This window comes from Triturus cristatus, chromosome 8 (assembly GCF_964204655.1).
Source record: "Triturus cristatus chromosome 8, aTriCri1.1, whole genome shotgun sequence".
NCBI lineage: Eukaryota > Metazoa > Chordata > Amphibia > Caudata > Salamandridae > Triturus > Triturus cristatus.
In genome coordinates this window covers 334,328,932-334,350,035 of record NC_140591.1, presented here as the reverse complement: position 1 = coordinate 334,350,035, position 21,104 = coordinate 334,328,932, and the positions used below count along the sequence as shown (strand labels likewise).

At 44.6% G+C, this 21,104-nt stretch overlaps 1 protein-coding gene across 1 annotated transcript in view; it reads right to left on the bottom strand.

The window, feature by feature from the left end:
• Window positions 1–21,104, bottom strand: part of PAN3 (poly(A) specific ribonuclease subunit PAN3) — a 1,123,747-nt gene that overhangs the window by 83,598 nt on the left and 1,019,045 nt on the right. Inside the window, exon 19 of the mRNA XM_085621639.1 lies at window positions 14,211–14,349. Coding sequence (XP_085477765.1) covers window positions 14,211–14,349 — 139 coding nt within the window. The remainder of the gene's footprint in view (window positions 1–14,210; window positions 14,350–21,104) is intronic.

Below are 21,104 nucleotides of genomic sequence, written 5' to 3'. Positions count from 1 at the left end.
ACCAAATGAAAGGACACCACACCAGGTATATATAAAATTAGAATGTATTTATTCTAACATATACCCTCAGCACTCTTTATGAGTTCAGAGGTCTAAGCACAAACAATTTCTTAAGTAGCATACGTTGAGTTACACAGGAAAAATACAGTTAGGCCCAGGGGCCAGGCAAACCATATACTAAAAGTGGTACAAGTACCACGTCACGAACAGGGAGTAGGCCTAGGGCATCGCTGGGGCTACACTACCCTACCAATAGTTAGGAAGTGGGAGGCCCACGGGAAGCGTGTGCAGTGTGGAAACACACACGCGGGATACATTAAAGTCAATGGGAATCTAGTAATTAGAAATAGGAAGAATAAGGACACTTCCGAAGTAACTAGGAGGAAGCAAATAAAGACTTGGACACTTGGATAGTCAATATCCACTGGAGCACCGGAGTACTCGCGTTACCTCACCCACAGGAGACTGGTGCATAGGTGTGAAGATGTGTCGGGTGTCGTCGCTGGATCCTATGGATGCCTGAAGAACAGATGCTGGCAGGCGGCCAGGAGGAAGATGTCCGGTGGATCCAAGGATGGATCTTGAAGGAAGAACACCTGCAAGCAGAGGGGACAAAGTCTGGGTCACTAGCCAGTGACCGTGTGGAACCAGGAAGGAACCAGGCGATGTCGTGCGGAACACAGGTGATGTCTTGAAGCTTGTCTCTGCAGCTGCGTGGACCAGGAGGCGTCGAGGACGACCAGAACCAGGGTACGAGCTGTCCCACGAAGGATCTTGCTGCTGGCGGAGTCGACGTCCCGATTCGAGTCAACAAGCCTTGGCAAAGGCAACCCACGCAGAAAGGGAAATTCGCTTCAGGTGCAGACCAGGAAGGTCTGTGGTGCTTCTCTTTCACAGGGAAGCAAGGGCCAGTCTGGAGGAGCCAAACCAGCGGTGAAAAGTCAAGGGTTCGTCGTCACTGAGGCTACTAGCCAACGGGCAAGCAACCGGACAGACGCGTCGAGCAGGAAAATGCAGAAGGGCCCCACGCAGAACTCGTGGAGTGTGGAGGGCTGATCTTCGGTGCAGATGGTGCTCTGGGTTGGGGCTTCTCAATCCCCAGAGCACAACTTCAAAGATGCCTCAGAAGCTGCGCTGGAAGCTACTCGCCAATTTTCCCAGGTAGCCGGTCCCACGTCTCTCGTCGCCTCCACGGATCTCAGCTTGGCTGTGGATGTGGATCAGGGTCAGAGAAGTCTGGAGGTCAAGGCGCTGGTCGGGCTCTGCAGTCGGTTCCTCGTAAAACTTAGGCAAAGCAAACGGCAGGTCGCTTGTTGGTGCCTGTTTGCACAGGGTGGCCACTCCTTGGCCACAAGGGAGATTCTTCAGTCTTCTTCTCGTCGAATGTCCAGAGTTTCGTGTCTAGTTTCAGTTCAGGATAATCCAAAGTCCTAGGGACTCAGCTCCCACTCTTATACTAATCTGGGGGGCTGGGTTACCTGCTAGGTCCCTCCTATGGGTGGGACCAGGGAGGGGGGTGGTTACACCCCCTTCCCTTTGTCCAGTTTCGTGCCAGGACTGGGGCTGGAGTGCCCCAGCACCGGTTTGAACCGGACTATGCATGGGACACCTTGTGTGCCCCAGGCAGCGTCTCGTTTCTTTCATCCCTCCCTGCCCCAATACACTGAGCCCTGTCTAGGATGGTGCTAGCACCTCCCAAGGCAGGAAACCTATTGTCCAAGCCTCCCTCGCTGGAAGGACTCCCAGCAGGAGGAGGTCAGACTTGTGTCCGTGGCAGCAGCATCCATTTTGTGATGCTGGGGCTCTGGTTAACTTTAACCGGGTAGTAGGTTTTTAACATGTCTTCTCCCTCTAGAAGGGGGGAATACTATCCTCATCTCCAGAAATGGTGTGGGGGTAGCATTCCAAAGTGTTAAGACACCTTACACGACATGTTTTGATAAAGCCAAACCATAGTTACCATAACCGTGAGGATTATAAGGCACTTTAAGAGTATATGGTAGGCGATATTATAGAACAGCTATAAGGACATGGTTCCGAAAGCTGCAGAAAGGCTCAGCTCATGCTAGAACACCATCTCACATGTTACCAAGCACTCTGCCTCCAGGATTGTTAAGGCCTGCCATTGGAGTGGCTGAAAGGTTACCCATGTGTCCATATATAAGGTAGGTATAGGAATACTATACCTAAGCAAGGGGTGATTACACGACCTTGCCCCAGCTGAGTGATTCAGCCAGTTGAGTCATGATGGGAGGCCAGCCAGGGGTGGCATAATACATGCTGCAGCCCCTGGTAGGCCTAGGGTACACCCATGCCCTGGGTACCTAAGGTACACTGTACAGGGCCCTATAAGGTGATCCTTACCAATTGGGTCATGTACCTAAAGTACATAGTATGAATTTAGAGAGAGAACAGCTGGGCTGTGGGTCTGATTAGCAGGCCCACAGCCACATCTAAGTCGAAAACCAGTGAAGCAAAAGCAAAAAGTGGGGGTGATCATAGGAAGCAGACCCTACTCTCCTACAGTCGGGAAGGCGCCGGGGAGTCTGCCATGGGCACCGGTGTGTCCTCGATCGGCGCCGAAGTGTCCACCAAGGGTGCAGAGTCGACATCCACCACCACGTGCCTGATAGGAGTAAGGGGCGGGGTCGGAGCTGAAGTGGCCAAAGAACGGCACCGAAAAGGCGCCGGCTCGACCTCCGACGAGGCAGCCGCCTGCGCAGAGGACCGAGGAGGACTCGGGGAGGCGCTCCGGGTCTCGGCCTCCACCCTCGGCACCGCCAGGGCCGGGGAGGAAAGGCGTTGGCGCCGGCTCGGCCTCCGGTAAGACATTCGCCTGCCCAGAGGACCGAGGGAGACTCTGGGACGAGCCGTTAGTCCCGCGACCTCATGCGACACCACAGGGAACCCCGCAGGGTTTCGCGGCGAGGCAGGGACGCCATGGGTCAAATAGGGGAACCCCGTAGGGCTGCACCTCGGCGACAGCACACCTCCAAAACCCGAAGCCAAACTCGTCGGCGCCGGGAGTGAAGCCGCCGGCTAGTCCGCAGAAGGCCCCGCGCATGGCGAGGAATCAGCGGACGTCTCGGGATAGGAGGGGGGCCCAAAGAAGCCTGCAGAGCCGCAGCGTAGGCCTTCATTTGGGCCCTTGTCGCCCCAATGCCAGGAAACGGTGCATAGGGTGGCGACGGGCAAGGGCGACCGTCCCGAGAGGAACCCGCGCCCTCTGCAGAATGAGGACAGGACCTTGGTGACAAGCTGCAGGACCTACCGGCAGGCGAGCGATGCCCATGGGGCCTCGGTAAATGGACGATGCCGTAGCCGGAATCGGCAGCTTCTGGACCCTTCCGAGGTAGGGGACGGACGCTGTGACGAGACCGATCTGGACAAGTGGGCCGAAAGCAATTTCATCCGGCGCTTCCACCGGGACTTCGACTTGAGATGCTGACAAGCGTCGCAGTCCGTGCTTGCTCAAACACCACATACAAATAGGGTGAGGGTCTGTCGCCGACATCTGACGCTTACAAGAAGCACATGTCTTGAAACCCGAAGGCATTGCAAACTGTTCCCAACGCAAAGGCATTAAAAGAGGCCAAGGGAACTCACTCCGGAACCGCGTTGCACGTGGAAAAGAAGGAAATTGACGCCGGGGTGGGACGTCAGGGCGGAGTCACGTGGTGCCGCCCCCCAACGCGCAGAGATGCTGTGGCAAAAAATTTCCGGATCCAGTCTCACGCCTGGGGATAATTCTACGTTAAGGAATCTGCGGCTTGTAGTCTCTATCAGATGTTATGATCAAACAAAAAACGCCATGCCTATTAAAAACTACCCAGTGGCAACCGCTACTGTGTTAAAAAAGAAAAAAAATTATATATATATATATATATATATATATATATATATATATATATATATATATATATATATGCAAAAAAAGAAGCAGAGAACTCTGGGTAGATCACAAGATTAGGGGGAAAGCAGCTCCAGTATAGAGCACACTCAACACCAGTGACACACTAAATTTGCTCACCTCAAATGTCTGCTATTCTATCAAAGTCTTTAAGCATAGGATTAGCACATTTGCCATCCACGCCAACATAGAAAGGGATGCCAAGATAGAAAGGCGTGGATGGCACTAAAGATTTTGATAGAAAAGCTCTATACTGGAGCAGCTTTCCACCCAACTTGAGAACTACCCAGAGTTTTCTGCTTCTTTTTTGCATAATTTATGCGTCACTCTATGCCTGAAAGTGTATTGTTTTGACACACACATATATATATTATAGAACAAGGATTACAACAAAGTAATTTCACTACTGTGGGATTCTCTATGATGCGCTTATACAGTCTGTAGCTATCAGAATCACTGGAGCTGTGTATTGGTTCAGTTTGGTGATCAAGGGCATTCCACCAAGAACCATACAGTGGAAACCTGGAAGGTCGTGGTATTTTGCATTTTATTTGAGGCAAGCATGTCTAACTCTGGTGTACCCCATGCAGTGAAGATGTCATACTTTTCTTTGTCATTTAGCAATCAATCATACTTTTCTAACGAGCGTCAGACAGGAGACTTACTGAAAAGTGATGTTTTATGTCAGAAGCCTGTGCAAGCTCTGTTGTGCTTCGCAAAAAGAAAACCTCCAGACCTCGTCCGTTCTGCGTGTTGAAGTACTACATTCTGGCGGTGTTGTGAAAGTTTATCAAAATGAAACTGGTGATGACAGGCAGGAAAGCCTTGAGGGCATGATGGACCTACCTCAGCTCGAGTCTGATGAAGTGAAATGATTGCTCTGTGATGGACCACTTTCTCTCTTTGGGTTTGTCCATGCATGACAGGTAAGACTAGATTAACAATACATTTCAACAGAGAAAGGCTGTTACTTGCCTACATGCATTTGGAGAAGGTACAGGGACTAAATGGTATAAAAGATTCCAGATCCAGTTAGATACTTTCAAGTAGCTGCGTAATCTGCTGGAAGAAGTATTCATTAGTTAAACAAAAAGTTTTAAACAGAACAAAATGCAGTACAACCAATGCTGTTTGGTAAAGTCACACGGTGTATAAGACACAAAACTGTTGAGAAGTATGCAGCATGTTTGATAGATAGAGCAAAGTGTAAGAAATGCCACTTAAATGTTTAACATTTCCAATCAAAAGATGCTGAATACGGAGGGACCCACAGACAATGGATGAAAAAAGTAATAATTAGGTCATGATTTCAAGAAGATGGCCATTACAAATTTGGCTAGGTTCAACACAAATAGCTTTTAGTTCTTCTATAAAGAATAACTAGGCTGGCAAAGGTGGCCTCGAAATGGAAAGAGTGCCCTACTTAAAATTTGTCGAGATTGCATACAAAAGAATGGTCAAATACAGAGGTAATAGAGCGCAGAAAAAAATGGGAATAGGTGGCTAACTACGTGGGTAAATAATGAACTAAAGACACAACATTAAATCTTAAAAACGATCCTGCGTGTCGCTGGCTTTGAAATGCACATCCCTCCCAAAACCGGCAATACAACCAATAATTTGTTAACTGGAGTACCCAAACAAAGGAACCCTATTTTGAAATGAAAATGAAGCTAAATATATTGATTAAATACCATCTAACAAGGCTACTCTCGTGCCCTTGCCCCTCAGTAAATGCTGCCAATGCACTTTCGAGAGAAGACTAGTTACTAATTCATAACAAACTCAGGAAGACACTATGGAATACAAAATAAATATTTATAGGAATTGTGGCACTTTTAGTCAATACAGTGCATCAACAAAGTAGCTTGTGGCAATTATGAAACTGATGAGAAAACGTGAAAAACATTTTTAATTGTAAGGCAGGGAAAAGAGCACATGGCCCACCTGTTGGCACTTGTCCTGCAGCTTACGGTTCCCCATTCCATATGTCTTTGTTACATGTCATATTTATTTTTCACGAGACCTTCAGTGGGATGATTAAGATTGCTCATGTTGCTATTACAGATAACGTTACCTTTCTCCTAATTTCAGCTTCTTCACAGATCCATCGAAAGATGGAAACCGTGTATACCAAAGGCAAGTATGAATTGAGCTAGTTGTAATGAACAGCTTGGCCAAAGCGGCGCCTTCCAAAGAGGTATCAATGAGTCACAAGACTTAATGATTGGGACATAGCTTTGTAAAGCTGCAGACTATCTCTTTGCTCCGCTGGAATGAACGTGGAACCCTTAGAAAGCAAAAAGCCTTAACAGTCCAACAGGGAGTTGTAGGACACAATGAGGGATGCTTAATCCTGCGGTGCGCCCAAAAGCACCAGCACGCTTTACTAATAAAGAGCGTGTCAGATTATTATTTTCAATTCCCTTGGTCAATGCAGAACACGCACATTTTCCTAGAATCCAGATAAATTGTGAAGGCTTTCCCTGGGCAGGCAGGAGTAACTGGTCAGAACACTTCTCACAAAAAATGGAGGGATAGGGGGGGTGGAGAGACACTGAAAAACGCTAGCTAGTATTCCATAGAGAAATATGTAGGACTCAGAAGCAAAAGGACCCTTACATTATAGAACATTTCTTTCAATTGAACTGGCAAGAAGTAATGGCTAAAGAGAACATGTTCTTGAAACACTTAGTAAACACATAGATTTCATACAGATCCCAACTGACAGGTGGGCTAGTCCATAAAATTCCCTTCCACAATTTGGTTAGGCTTGAAAAATAGTTTATCACACACACAATCACACTCAAAAAGGGGGGTGGGGGGGCTAGAGGAGGTTTAAGGACCAGCGTGGATACACTCCCCACTATTAAACTTAAACGCACAAAGATAACCACGGGTCAGAGAAATGCCAATTAGGTAACGATGTGTACAGTAGAAACACTATTCCTAAAAAAAAAAAAAAGGGCTATTCCTATGTTTTTTCTGAGGGATAATGTTTCTACTGTACACATCGTTACCTAATTGGCATTGCTCGGACCCATGGTTATCTTTGTGTGTTTAAGTTTGAAAATAGTTTGCCTGGAGTAAGAGTACATTCAAGGAGAGCTGATGAAATTCTTAAAGGGGAAACTATTACACACTTGCATTCAGAAGAGCTATGCTTGGAAGGTTCTCAACTTAAGTTCCAAAGCCGTTTTGTAATTTCTTCTACCACATGGCTTTAGGAATGGCACAAGTGGGGGGCGTGGCTTGACGCCTAATGGAGACGGCGGTCCGCGAGTGAAGCTCTCCGGCAGATTCCGGAGCGTCACGCTTCTGGGCAATATGAAGGCGGTCCTACGTCTATGAAGCCCGGCTGAACAAGACGTTATCTTTGGTGCATTTCAACAACTCCAGCAAGTATTTATAATTTGGATAACTTGCCTTGCTTCGGTCGCCTTCTCCCGCGGCCGCCATTTTGAAAATCTGTTGCGATCGCGTTTCATCTCCAGGATGCAAGTTTACTTCTCAATATATGTTTTCTGATGTTCCCAGGGCATTTTCACCTGTATCCTCTCCTTGTTTCCTCTTTCTGGCACTGAGGCTTGTTGATGCACAGCGCTCCTGTGTATTTTTTGTATATTCTGAGGTGCTGAGATTCGGCAGCCATTTTGTGGGTCAGTCATTTTTATCAATATTTCCATCGCCCTACCATTCATATCACTGCCTGAGAATTGGCTTCATATGTCAATTGCTCTTGTACTGGCACAGGATTGTGGCAACGTTTGGCATTTTCAAGCATTTTAGGATAACTTTATGCTGATAATATTTTTGGTGAGGATTTAGCGACTTGTATTAGTGCGGCTATTTTACGAATTTTAACGCGTCCTTTCAGGAAGCACCCTTTTTCATCTGTTGGTGTTTTTTCTTTTCTTTTGGCCAGTGTCTTATGGGAAGAATAAGAGTGACTCGTCCTCTCTCTTCCAAGAAGCAAATCTTCATAAAAAATTCTAAAATTTTCACCGAATTCTCCAGACTTGAAGACTCTCTATCATCTTCATCTCAGTGCCTTGAGACAAGTATGGATCCTCCCTCTGGCGCCCCTGGGAAATCAATATCTAAACGCCTTAAAAAAGATCCTCCCTCACCGCCTAAGTCAGCTTCACTTGTCTCTATGGAACTTCTGCTTGAGGAGATCAGGGCCCTTCGACCTTTCATGGAAGAGACTAACACTAAGTTGCAAACTCTCACAGACAATTGGGCTCAAATGGATGTGAGGGTCTCCGCGGTTGAGAACACTGTTGCTTCCTTAAAAGAATCTTGCGTCACAGTCTCTCAACTAAATTCCCAGGTGTGCACGCTTCAGAAACAGGTTGAGGATCTTGAAAATCGTAATCGACGCAACATCCTACGCATTTACGGCCTGGGAGAAGGTCTTGAAGGATCTGACCCGATCACTTTTTTCAAATCTTTTCTTCCTAAGCTTCTACATCTAACTGACGGAACTTCACTTAACATTCAAAGAGCTCACAGACTGGGACGTCTTCCATCACAAGTTTCTTCTCCACAAAGACCAAGAGGGGTCATTTTGTATTTCCTGGAGTACACTGATTTGCTGAAGGTTCTTACTGCGGTTAAAGCTTCTCCAAGAATAACATGGTCAGGCTCATCTTTATTCTTCACGCAGGATTACGATAAAGCCACTGCAAACAGGCGCAAGGCTTTCCTTGCCATGAGAGCTGATTTGCGCTCCATGAGAGCTCGTTATGGCCTTTTTCACCCTTGTCTTTTTAAGGTTACGTATAATAACAAGACTACGACGTATGAAGATCCGACGCGTCTACAAAGTTTCATTAATTCTTGTAAAACGAGTGCCATGGATTTTTCTGGACCCTCGACATCCTCCAACACATGATAACACTTTTTTCTTTACAGGTTCCTCAGTTTCTGTTACCTCTGTTATAGTATACTGTTCTTTGAGAATGGATTCTAGATAGTTTTTTCTTTTTTTTTTGTAATTCTTGCTGTTTCTACAAAATTCTGTTTCTCGCCCAAACTTGTTTATCTTCATTAGTATTGTTTTTATTAATATTTGATTCATTGTTTGATCTATTCTCCTCTTTCTTATTTAACTTTCTTTTCTTACATGTCGCCTTCACAGATTTTACCATTCCTTATCGTGACGTCTCCTTGTTCCTCCGTTTGGCTGCCCCGGATTTGTAGACCTCTCCAAGTGGTTTCATACCCCCTCCCGTCTATCTTTCAGTCTTCCCTTTGTAGGTATGTTATCTTCATGTCTTATCTTTGATTCGTCAGTTGTAGTCTTTTTTGTTTTACTATACTGATTCGTATTCTCTTTTCTGATGGTGTCTTCTGTTTTTTCACTTCTTTCTATTTTTACACTTTTGTCGACATTTTGGTCCTACTAATTGTCATTTTCCTTATTTTTATGTCCTCTTCTTGCTCATCTACTGGTTCTCTTCCTGGTTTCCTTCCTATCTTCTTTTCTTGTTCTTTTTTCTGGTTTCTTGATATCTTTATCTCACTTTACTTTATCATTGCATCTATTCTTTTTAATCTTTTCCTTATTTCAATTTGTTTTTAGTCATCTTAATGAATTGGATTTATCTTTGACAACTTTGGCTCATTTTCTTTATCATTACCAATGCTATTAAAGTTGATTACATGGAACGTTAAGGGTTTACACTCTCCCATCAAGAGACAGAGTTTTGACTCATATAGCTAAATTGGATGCGGATATTGGTTTTTTGCAAGAAACTCATCTTTCGGCCTCAAAGTCAATAAAGTTAAAAAGGGGATGGGTAGGGGAGATTTTCTTTTCCCCAGGGGATGGGAGACGAAATGGAGTAATGATACTATGTCGTAAGTCCCTTTCGTTTTCATTGATGTCTCAAGAATCAGATACAGATGGCAGACGGGTGAATGTCAAATTATCCCTGAAGGGGGTTCCTGTTGCTCTTTTAAATGTCTATGCCCTTACAGGTGGTGTACTCTCTTTTTGGCCCACATTGGCTAAACAAATTACACATTGTATAGAAGATAATTTTATCTTAGCTGGCGATTGTAATCAAATTTTTGATCCGTTTCTTGACAGAAACTCCAAAGTCCCCTTTGTTCCTAACAAACCGCCCAAGTCCTTTGTACAAGCAATCTCTCAACATAAACTTTTAGATGCCTGGCGTCTTTGCAATCAGACTACTAGAGAGTATACTTTTTATTCCCCTTCCCACCACACTCAGTCAAGAATTGATTATATATTTGTATCACATAATATCTCGCAAACTCTTACAAGAGCTGAGATTGGCCCTATTCTATTGTCAGATCATGCCCCAGTTTCAATTGGTCTTGATATCCTTCCTCCGGTCATTGGTCCTAGAAGATGGCGTTTTAATAATGCCCTCCTCTTAGAACCAAAATTTACTACCTCCTTTATTACCTTCTCTAACGAGTTTTTTAAATTAAATCAAACCCCATCTATGCCTCATGTCATGGTATGGGATGCATTCAAGGCCTCAGCAAGGGATTTCATAATATGCTTTGTTGCCTCAAAACGAAAAGTTTCCCGCAAACTCACTAAAGATATCCTTCAGGACATTAAGCGTTTGGAACATACTTACTACACCTCAACCTCGAAAGAATGTCTTACAGCCCTCATAAATGCCACATTACATTTCAATAAAAAATCAACGGAAGATGCTTCATTATATTTGTTAAAATCCAGCGTGAAATTTTATGGGGGTAAGAATAAAGCGGGGAAAATACTGGCCAACTATTTAAAAGTTAAACACAATAAGTTAAATATTGAATCTATCTATGATGCTCAATCAGTTTTAAAATTTAAAGATGCTGAGATCTTGAATGAGTTTTCCCTTTTCTATAAATCATTATATACTTCTGAAACACAACCCTCTAATATTTCTCTTTCCCATTTTTTTTCCAGTATCCAGAAATCTTCACATAATATACTTGATTTTTCCTCCCTAGAGCTTGATTTAACCTGTCAAGAATTATTCACAGCTCTGCAACATCTTCAAAAAGATAAAGCCCCACGACCAGATGGTTTTACTGTAGAATTTTACCAATATTTTTCTAAACTTTTATTGCCCAAGTTACACTCCTTACTTATTTCTTTCAACACGTTGGGTAGTTCCTCAGGCTCGTTCTCAGAAGCACATATTTGTCTTATCCCTAAGCCTGGCAAAGATTCTAAACATTGTAAGAACTATAGGCCCATATCCTTGGTCAACATGGTCTATAACATTTTTGCTAAAGCGTTGGCCATTCGATTAGACTCCTACTTACCTGATCTATTAGTAAAAGAGCAATCAGGATTTGTCAAAGGCAGATTCATTACTGATAATACACGACTCCTTTTTAATGTGTTATCTAAGTCCTCTCGTCTTAATTACTCCCCTGCGGCGATAGCATTAGATGCCGAAAAGGCATTTGATAGAGTCGAGTGGACTTATTTGTTTCATACCCTTCATTGGTTTGGCTTCGGCCCTAAATTTATATCTTTGATTTCTCTTCTCTATTCTAACCCTCCGGCGGCTGTTTTCGCCAATGGGTTGATCTCCCCATTTTTTGATTTACAGAGGAGTACGTCAAGGTTGGCCACTTTCCCCTCTCCTTTTTAACCTGGCATTGGAACCTTTTCTTTCTAAACTACGTCAGAACCCAAATTTACATGGCTTTCAAACTCCCAATTCCCAAGTTAAACTTGCAGCTTATGCGGATGATATTTTGCTTTTTATATCGACACCAAATGATTCGATTCCTACCTTTTTGGCAGAAGTACAAGCTTACTCTCTTATTTCTGGATACAAATTGAATGAAGATAAGTGTGAAATTTTACCCCTAAACAAGTTCACTTTTAAATCAGATTTTAGTGCCTCTAACTTTACTTGGAGTCCTAATCACATAAAATACTTAGGTCTACATGTCACCTCTTCAATATCTGATACAGTCACTTTGTGTATGAATAAATGCATACAAAAGATTTTGGATTTAACCACCAAGTGGCCCCCTCTACTTATCCTGGTGGGGTCGTCTAGATACTATAAAAATGATGTTGTTGCCTATAATATTATATATCATCTCTAATATCCCGGTGTCTATCCCCATTAAATTCTTTAAGAAAATTAATTCAAGCCTCTCTTCCTTCTTATGGTATAAAAAGAAATCCCGGATGTCACTACTTAAATTGTCACAACCTAAAACTGAAGGAGGGGTCAACTTTCCTGACTTCCAGGCATATCACAAAGCATTTCTTTTACGCCAAGCTTCAGTTTGGTTACTAAGTCCTACAGATGACTGTCCTCTTTGGACTACAGTTGAACGTCTTTTTTTATCTCCTTTCTCCTTTGCCGAATACCTTTCTTTCTCACGCAAACCACAGACCGTATCCACTCCCATAATTAAGCTGACCTCTAAACTCCTAGAGCCTACATTTCCTTCCACACCCATTACCGTCACTTCCTTTCTCAATTCAACCATGTGGCACAACAAAACCCTGACTATCCATGGTAAACCATTTTATTGGAAAACTTGGCAGCAAAGAGGTTTAATATGGATTCATCAGCTATTTTCTAACTTAAATTTCTTGCCTTTTTCTTCACTCAGGCAATTATTTGGTTTGCCGCCCACATTTATACATAAATATAATTTACTTAAGAAAGCAGTAATGGATAATTACACTCAGATATCTGCCATTCCTACTTCCTCCGTCACTTCTGGACCCTCTTCACATCTTCACATTTTGTTAAAAACCACCCCTAAAGCCTCCACTATTTATAGCCATTTACAGAATACAGGCAACACCAGAAAGAAATCCAAAATAGAAGAAGCATGGGAAAGGGATCTCGAATTATCCTGGCCAGTGTCTTTATGGAACAATTTGTGGATTAAGATACGTAAATCCACTAGAGCAGCTAACATAGTACAAACGTTATTCTTTGTTTATAATAGACTTTTATTTACGCCGAATGTAAAAGATTTACGAATTTACAAGATACTTGCTGGACATATTCTTCTTCAAATGCAGATTTACTACACATGTTATTCTTATGCCCCTTTGTATACAATTTCTGGGAACAGGTATGGTCTCAAGTTAACTTAATTTTTGGAACTGATATTTCTTTCTCTATTATCCATGTTTTCTTGGGTAGTCTCTCATCTTGTTGGGAGAAAGTTACACTCAATGTTAAAATTACTGATTTATTACTTGCAGTTGCTTTTCAGCAAACTACTGTTAACTGGAAAGATTTCACAAAAAATTCCTACAGAGCATGGTGGTACGCTGTTTGCCATAATCATAGATTAGACACCTCTTTTGTTTATCCTTTACATCTGGCACCGAAACATCTGGATTTATGGTCTCCTGTTACATTGTACCTTGATATATGTGCCAGACGTCATTCCCATTTGAAACCATCTCAACAAGAAGTTCTTAAACCCCCTTGATTCCCTTATACGTTCATAATCTATGTGTTCCTAAATATTTTTTTTTCTTATGCTGCTTCATTTATTCTATTTTGTTTTCCATGATTGTAATTACCAATCCAATTAATTTGTTCTTCGCTGTTGTAAAACATTCTATTGTACTGATTTGACCCTAACATTGTGAAATATGCATCGACACCTTTATTTATTGTTTTTTCCTTTTTACCAATAAAATTACCTTTTGAACTGAAGGAATGGCACAAGTAACGTAAAGCAGTCAAATGGTTAATTACCCTTTTGCTGTCGCAAACAGCAGCTAAATTTTGGAGCTTTAAAAAAAATAATAAAATGAAGTCACAGATTTTTTTTTTTTTTACCATAACCCACTGTCAAGCTTCACAGCTCTTCAAGCAAGCTTTCACAGAAAAAAATGTTCATGAAGGACCCAATACATGCTTGTTTCTTGAACATCGTTAAGAGACTACTGAGTTTAGATGATGTTTCGCTTTGCAGTAATCATTTTAAAAATAGGAGGGATGGGGGGGCATGGGACTTTAATACTTGGAGGTGCCTATGGCCAATGGCAGAGCGCAGATTGTGTGGTTGAAATCTCTATTAAAGAATTACAAGGGGGAGGATAGTGGCAATTTATAGGAAATGTGCATTTTCAACTGCAGCTTTTGATACAAGTAACAACAAATATCCCAAAAGCAACTGAACAAAAATTTTACAACTATGTATTTTTTTTAATATGAGAGAAACATAAATCAAATAATTACTAATGCAACATTATTAGCCGGTGCGGATTTAACTTGCAATCAAATCTATTAACATTAATGAAATAAATACAAGTTACCTTGTTAAGACAAGAGACAATGTGACTGAGGTCAATCCACGGTGTCCCTGCTTCCGTTACTTGATGGAAAAGATGGTCCCTAAAGAGTTTAAGTAAGTATCTGTCTCCAGTTTCTGACCAACTCGGGTCTTTCTGAAACCTAAGGACAGAGAAAATTTCAGGTAAAAACAACATCACAACAAAAACTGCATGCTCTTATTTGCAATCCCATCACAAAGACATTTTCTACATTAGTTGTAAAGCATGACAAATATTTCAAGCTAAAGGACATTCTGATTTTTCTTACTTTTTCTCTACCCTGTTTGCATTAATAAAAATGTGCTAAGAAAATAGAAATTCTTTTCCCCAGGGCTTAAAGAACACGTTACTTACCTTCTGTAATGCCTTATCTGGTGGAGACTATATCTAATCGAAGATTCCGTACCTTTGAATTTCCCAGGCGTCAGACTGGATCCAGATTTTTTTTCGTCAGCATTACTTTAGTGAGCAGGTAGGTGGCATCAATCGGCTCCGTGTCAGTCATTGTCCACGCCAGAAGTGACGCATGGTACATATATAGGTGCCATCTAGGACGTCCGTTTCTTTTCACAACTTTCCACGGCAGAAGCGCAGAGCCACGACATTCACTCACCACTGGTGTGTAAAATAAGGGCACTGAAAAGGGGTCAGCCCTGTACCCAGAAATCCGTTCGCAGAGCAGGGAGGATGGATGGATGGGTGGGTAGGTAAGGAATCTGCGGCTTGATATACTCTTTACCAGATAAGGCGTTACTGAAGTGTTGTAGAAAATGACAAAAATTAACATGCTGAATAAAACATGAAATTATAGCGCAACAGCAGGCCCAAGTAGAAACCTCACAGCTGTTCGTGATTAAAAACCAGCTTAGGCCCTACTCCCACAATGATATGAGTAAGGTGAAAAGGTCACTTAAGGACACAATAGAAAAGGAAACTTAAAAGGGGTTTTCCGTTAAAGGACAACTCATGTTTAGAAGGCTTGAAAGCATTTATGAGCCTAACACTCTAGTCCACCAGCACGCACCCCATGCCTTCAGACTGTGGTCTTATTAGACAATGGGTTCATATCCTCGAATTAGCCCTGAGCACACACAGGTCCTAAGGTGCTTGATTACACAATGGGTGCAGGGAAGTAAATTAGTTCTGAGCACACGGAGGTCTTGGGCGCACAATACTGGAAGCACACACTTCGATTGCATTTACCATGAAACTCGCATGCATTCACAAGCAGAAGAATGCTAGTTTTGTGGCATTCTTGGGAGTGCAATAAAGAATGTATAATGTATTGGGTCGGAACTCGGGGTTATAAGGTCACATGTCTTTGAGTGTTTTTTCTACCTTAAATCGGAAACTTGCAAGTTAACTATTGTGTACGGTCTGTAATAAACCTTTGTAGCGTTTTGTATAAAAAGGCTTGCCTGCGAGCAGCCAATTTGAGAAAGCCTGAGCAAGACTGAGGTGCAGTCCGTGTTGTGTGCTAAAGGTCTTTTCTCCCTGTTGCAACAGTTCGTAAATACTTTCTTTGAACTGCCAAGAAGAGTCCGCATGGTTATTACAATATCAGCAGTTTTGTCACCCCGCAACAGTTGGTGAGCCAGTTAGGAGATCCCTTTTTTGCCCCCACCTGACTGCTGGCACCGGAACCCCGCCTACCCCCTGTTGCAGAGACAAATGCACATTTTTTGATGAGGTAAGCAGAAACATTAAAGTTCGGCCTGTGCACGGGGGTTGGGGAGGATCCAGGGACTGCTCTCTTTTTAATTATGAGGACAGAGCAGATCACGATCTTTGTGTATTAACATGTTTTCCTTGACAATGTTAAACACAGATGTAAGTATGTTGTAAAAATAAGAGATAAAAGGGTACCGCATGCAAAGCTTGTGAACCGTATACATGTGCTGCACACAGTGTTAGAAGTGGCAGGATCGGAAGGGCACGGCGTGCCCCTACTTTTAAAAATTATGTCAGTTCGTTCCCCTACTTCTTGGTTTTAAAAAAGCGTCCCGGGACTGCAGGAATAGCCCTACTTTAAAATCTCAACTTTATTTTTCAGCATGTGTGGTGCACCGTGCACATCGACGAAGGCCTCTGCAGTGCCACCGAACTCCTCCCCTTCCCCTCTGTGTCTAGGGGCCTGCAAAGTGACACTGAAGGGGCCATCAGTCTTAGCATAGCACGAAAACGGTTACCTCTGAAGGCCCTGCTGCTGCGGTGAGCCCGTGATTCACACCTCATTTAGGGCCATATGTAGGTAGCTAAATACCGGTCGGTAACGGCCGAAATTCGGTAAATATCCCGTTACCGACCGGTATTTAGTCAATTGAGATGTAGGAGGCCAAAAAGAAGGTTTCGGTAAATAAGAATCGGTAAACACCGATTCATATTTACCGAATTCTAAATTACCAATTCATATTTACCGAATACATATTTTCCGATTCGGTAAATATGAAGTGGTAAAACGAGAAAAGAGATGTAGGTAAATTCGGTATTTAAGAAATCCATGAAATTCGGTATTTAAGAGTCGGTAATTAACACAGATTGAAAGCAGGTGGTAATCAGCAACAGTGCATATCAGCAATCCCAAAGTGCAACAGCGTGGACACCATGCCGCTCTGTATGTGATTGCAAGGAGCCTACGTCTACAGGCAGCAGGTCTGAGGATTTGGAGACGGGAGGAACGCCTTTACAGACAGCGCATCACACTCTTTCAACAGACTGAGGCTGAGATACATGAAAGGTACAGGCTACACCCACAAACCATCATGGACCTGATAAGGGACCTGCACCCACTCCTGGACCAGCCAACAAGGGCGCATGCCATACCACCACATGTGCAGGTTCTCTGTAGCCTACATCTACTTGCATCTGGCAGTTACCAGGGGGTGATAGCTGCGGTAGGCGGTGTATCCCAGAGTTGCCTGTTCCTGGATGCCATGATGCAGAGAATGCAACACTACATCAGCTTCCCAAACACACAGGCTGAACTGCAGAAAACCAAGACAGACTTTTACCAGATGGCACAGTTCCCGCATGTCATAGGCTGTATTGATCGCACACACATTCCAATCTGCCCACCAGCAGCCACTGAGCACATCTACAGGAACAGAAAGTCCACCCACTCCATAAATGTGCAGGTAATCTGCGATGCAGGGAACATTATCACTGATATCGTAGCAAAGTTTCCTGGGAGCACCCACGACTCCTTCATCTTCCAGAACAGTGGGATCTACACACGACTGCTTGCCGGAGAATTTGGAGAAGGATACCTGCTAGGTAAATCACTGTGACGCTCCCTAATACTTAGTGCAAATTATTGTGTATTGAGGCATGTGACTGATGGTTCTCTCTTACTCACCTAGGCGACAGTGCATATGCCGTGCGGTCATTCATCCTCACTCCCTATCAACACCCATCAACCCTGAGTGAGACGCAATATAATGTGGCACACAAATCAACACGCAATGTGGTGGAGCGCACGTTTGGACTATTGAAAAGCAGGTTCCGCTGCCTCCACAAAAGCGGAGGCGCACGCCAGTACTCACCCATCATCTGCTGCAAAATCATTGCCACTTGTGCAATGCTGCACAACCTTGCCACGAAGAGAGGTACAGAGGTGGAGCTAACTGATTATGAGGACAATGATGATGAGTCTGCACAGCCAGAGGCCAACGCAGCTGGAGTAGCAACAGCAACAGATGGGAGAGAGAGACGGGCACAGATCACATGCAACTATTTCTGAGTAAATAAGGGGACACAGCCAGTAGTTGGATGGCAGGACGTAGTTTAATTATGCGGCACTACGCCACAACACAAAGAAAAACCGGTCCTCTCAATATCGTGCAATCACTAGTTGCAAATCAAGGGTTACTTCACCCAATTGTCTCATGCTATACTGTGCAGCATTAGTGTCTGCGCCCACGCACTACAATGCGGGATGCCATTGATTGTGCATCCTCGCTAGTGGCAGCCCCATGCCGCCTGCTGCTCCTCCGTGTATCTGGGACAGGGGGGTATTGCTGCTCCTGCTGGTGGTTTCTACGCTGTCCACAGCATCCCCAGCACCAGTTGTGGCCGACTGGCTTGTCAGTAGCACTTCCAGTGCACTGGTGACCCTCACCATCCCCCTTGAGACGTCATTGCTGCAGTGCGTCAGGCCCTCCTGCATTGCCACAGAGCGCCTGCAGAGCAGCGAAGTGGCAGTTGCCAGCCAGTTGACTGCCCTTGTATGATTGTCTCTTCTCTGCCGTTCCCGGCGCCGTGCAGCTCTGTCCGCATCAAACTTACTGCACAGCAGCATGACGGACTGGGACATGTCCCGCATGCCCGCAGCCATCTCACTCATTCCCTCAGCCATAGCGCTTATGCCCCTGTCCATATTTACAAATGTATCTTGGAGTCCCCGCATTTGCCGCTGCACTGACATCATTGCCCTTGCCTGTAGGCGCTGTATCTTTACCATGGTGGCCTCCAGCCCCGAGAACACTCCATGGCTCTCACCCTGTGGTGGTGGACTTTACACCCGAGCCCTGCGGCGACGTCTGGCACCTGTGTGTGCTCCCTCAGAGGCGGAGGGCACACTGGCATGGCTACCATCCAGGGGCACAGTGGATGGTTCCGGCCCCCTGCAGTCTTCAGATGAGGACTCCGACACTTGCAACCTGGAAGCAGCACGCCTCCTCGACCGGAGCAATGCAGGCGGTGATGATGATGCCGGTGACTCCAGCATGAGTGGCGATGCTGGCTGTGGTGGTGATGCTGGCTGTGGTGGTGATGCTGGCTGTGGTGGTGAGGCTGCATGTGGTGCTGATCTCTGGGCAGAACTTGTGGTGGCCTTCCCTGAGCTGTCTTTCCGGTGTGCCCTCTCTCCCGTCTCATGTGCAGTCCTGCGCAATGTATCGTCTGTGGACAGAATGCAACATCAGCTCAGTGTACCTGAAGCCCTGCATTGCTAGCATCACAATACAATTCTGAAACACTCTCACACTGTCCTCTGCCTGCTTTTCGCTAATGTGTGTAACATGCCTTGTTGTTCTGTGCTATTCAGTTCATGGTTGGGGTTTCCCGGACTACATCTCCCATAATGCATTGCTAGTATGCACTAGCACATGGACTGGAGTGGGATACTCATTGCCCAATTGGGGGATAGGGGTAGGGGGGGGGCACATTGCTGTGCATGCGTCTTACCTTGTTTGGTGGCGGCTCTGGCAGAGCTGTCGGCATCCCCAATCCCCACGACACTCTCGGGCTCTATTGTGGACTCCACCAGCTCCTCCAGTTCTGTAAGGGCAGGTGCCCTGTTCCTTCCCCCTCCTGTCCGGCTGGCCTCCTTCTGCAGTTCCCCCATCTTCCTCTTCGTGATGATACGTAGGTCGTACCACCGCTTTTTCAGCACGTCTATGTCCCTGGGGGTCACTCCGATTGCATTCACCTGCGCCTGGATTCTCAGCCAGATTTTCCTCTTCTCCGACTCAGGCACTTGCAGGGACTGCTTTCCAAACAGCTTCTGGTGCTGCTTGACCACCTCCTCCACTAGTACCTGCAGTTCCTTTGGGCTAAATTTTTGTTTCCTCCTCCTTTCCCCTCCATCTCTCTCTGTCTCCTGGCTGGACATTGTCAGTTTGAGGTTCACAATCAGGCACTCGCTCCCTTGCTCTGCTCTGCACTCCCAGCCTCTCCAGAGTCTGTTGATTGTGTGCACCTGCCTGGGTGTGGCCACTTCCTGGTTGGGTGGGGTTGGCCTTGCACTGGATTGGCTGATTCATCAAGTGATGTATATTTGAATTACCGATTCGGTAAACTCCGATTCGGTATTTACCGATTCGGTAAATACCACCTCGGTATTTACTGATTCGGTAAATACCGAATCATGATTCCGGCCGGTATTTTGGATTCGGTATTCATTTACCGAATCGGTAATTTTTACCGATTGTTTACCTACATACTATTTACCGATTCATAATTACCGATTCGGTAAAATTCGGTATTTATGAATCGGTAAATTGTATGTTACCTACATCTGGCCCAAAGTGAGGGCGCTACTTGCCTGCGCCCACTGTGACCAATACAACGGTCACATCAGGATACTTTGGTGTCCCCGCCCTTGACCTCCCATGCCCTTTATTTTCGGGCTCACGCAGACTGACGGACGCCACCTGGAAAAGAAGAAAAAAGCTTCACTGAGGACTTTGTGACTTGCTGTAAATCTGCTCTCCAGCCAGCCAGAACATAAAAATAGTGGGACGGCGGCTGCTGTAGAAGAGGCCCTCCGCTGACCCAGCCTCACCAGCCTCTCCTGGAAAATGTTCTCCGTGCCTGCCCAGAGATCCCCGGCCCCTCCTTTAGCAGCTCTGCTCTTTCCTCTGTACCGGGGCCTGCAAGAGGAGCCTGGACTGCCTCTGAACTCCACAAACATCAAGTAAGTTGGGAAAATAAAATACCTGGTGCATTTTTCTTTAAATAACCGGAAAATGTTGAATGTCTTATCTGCTGTTTTTAATGTTATTTTTTTTTAATGTGTACCACGGTTTTGTCTGTGTTTAGGGATGTGGTCTTTTAAAACAAGCTAATCTTTCGTTTGTGCATTATTCTCTTGTCCCGAGCACCCCTTTTTCTATCTATAATACGGAGGTTAAACGGTCGCAGAAATGGCATAACACTGCTGCTGGTTTTATCGACTTTCATTAGAATTCTTCAAATTATTCACATGCTTTAATGAGGTCAGAGAAAGCAATCCAACTGGCTTCAGTCCCATTACATTCTAAAAGGCAGTCATTATTATGCTGAAAGGTATGTGCCAGTTACTGCTATCGCTGAAATATAAACTCAGAAAGCATGACAGTAAAATATGACCTCTTTTAAACTTGGCCTGTCATTCAA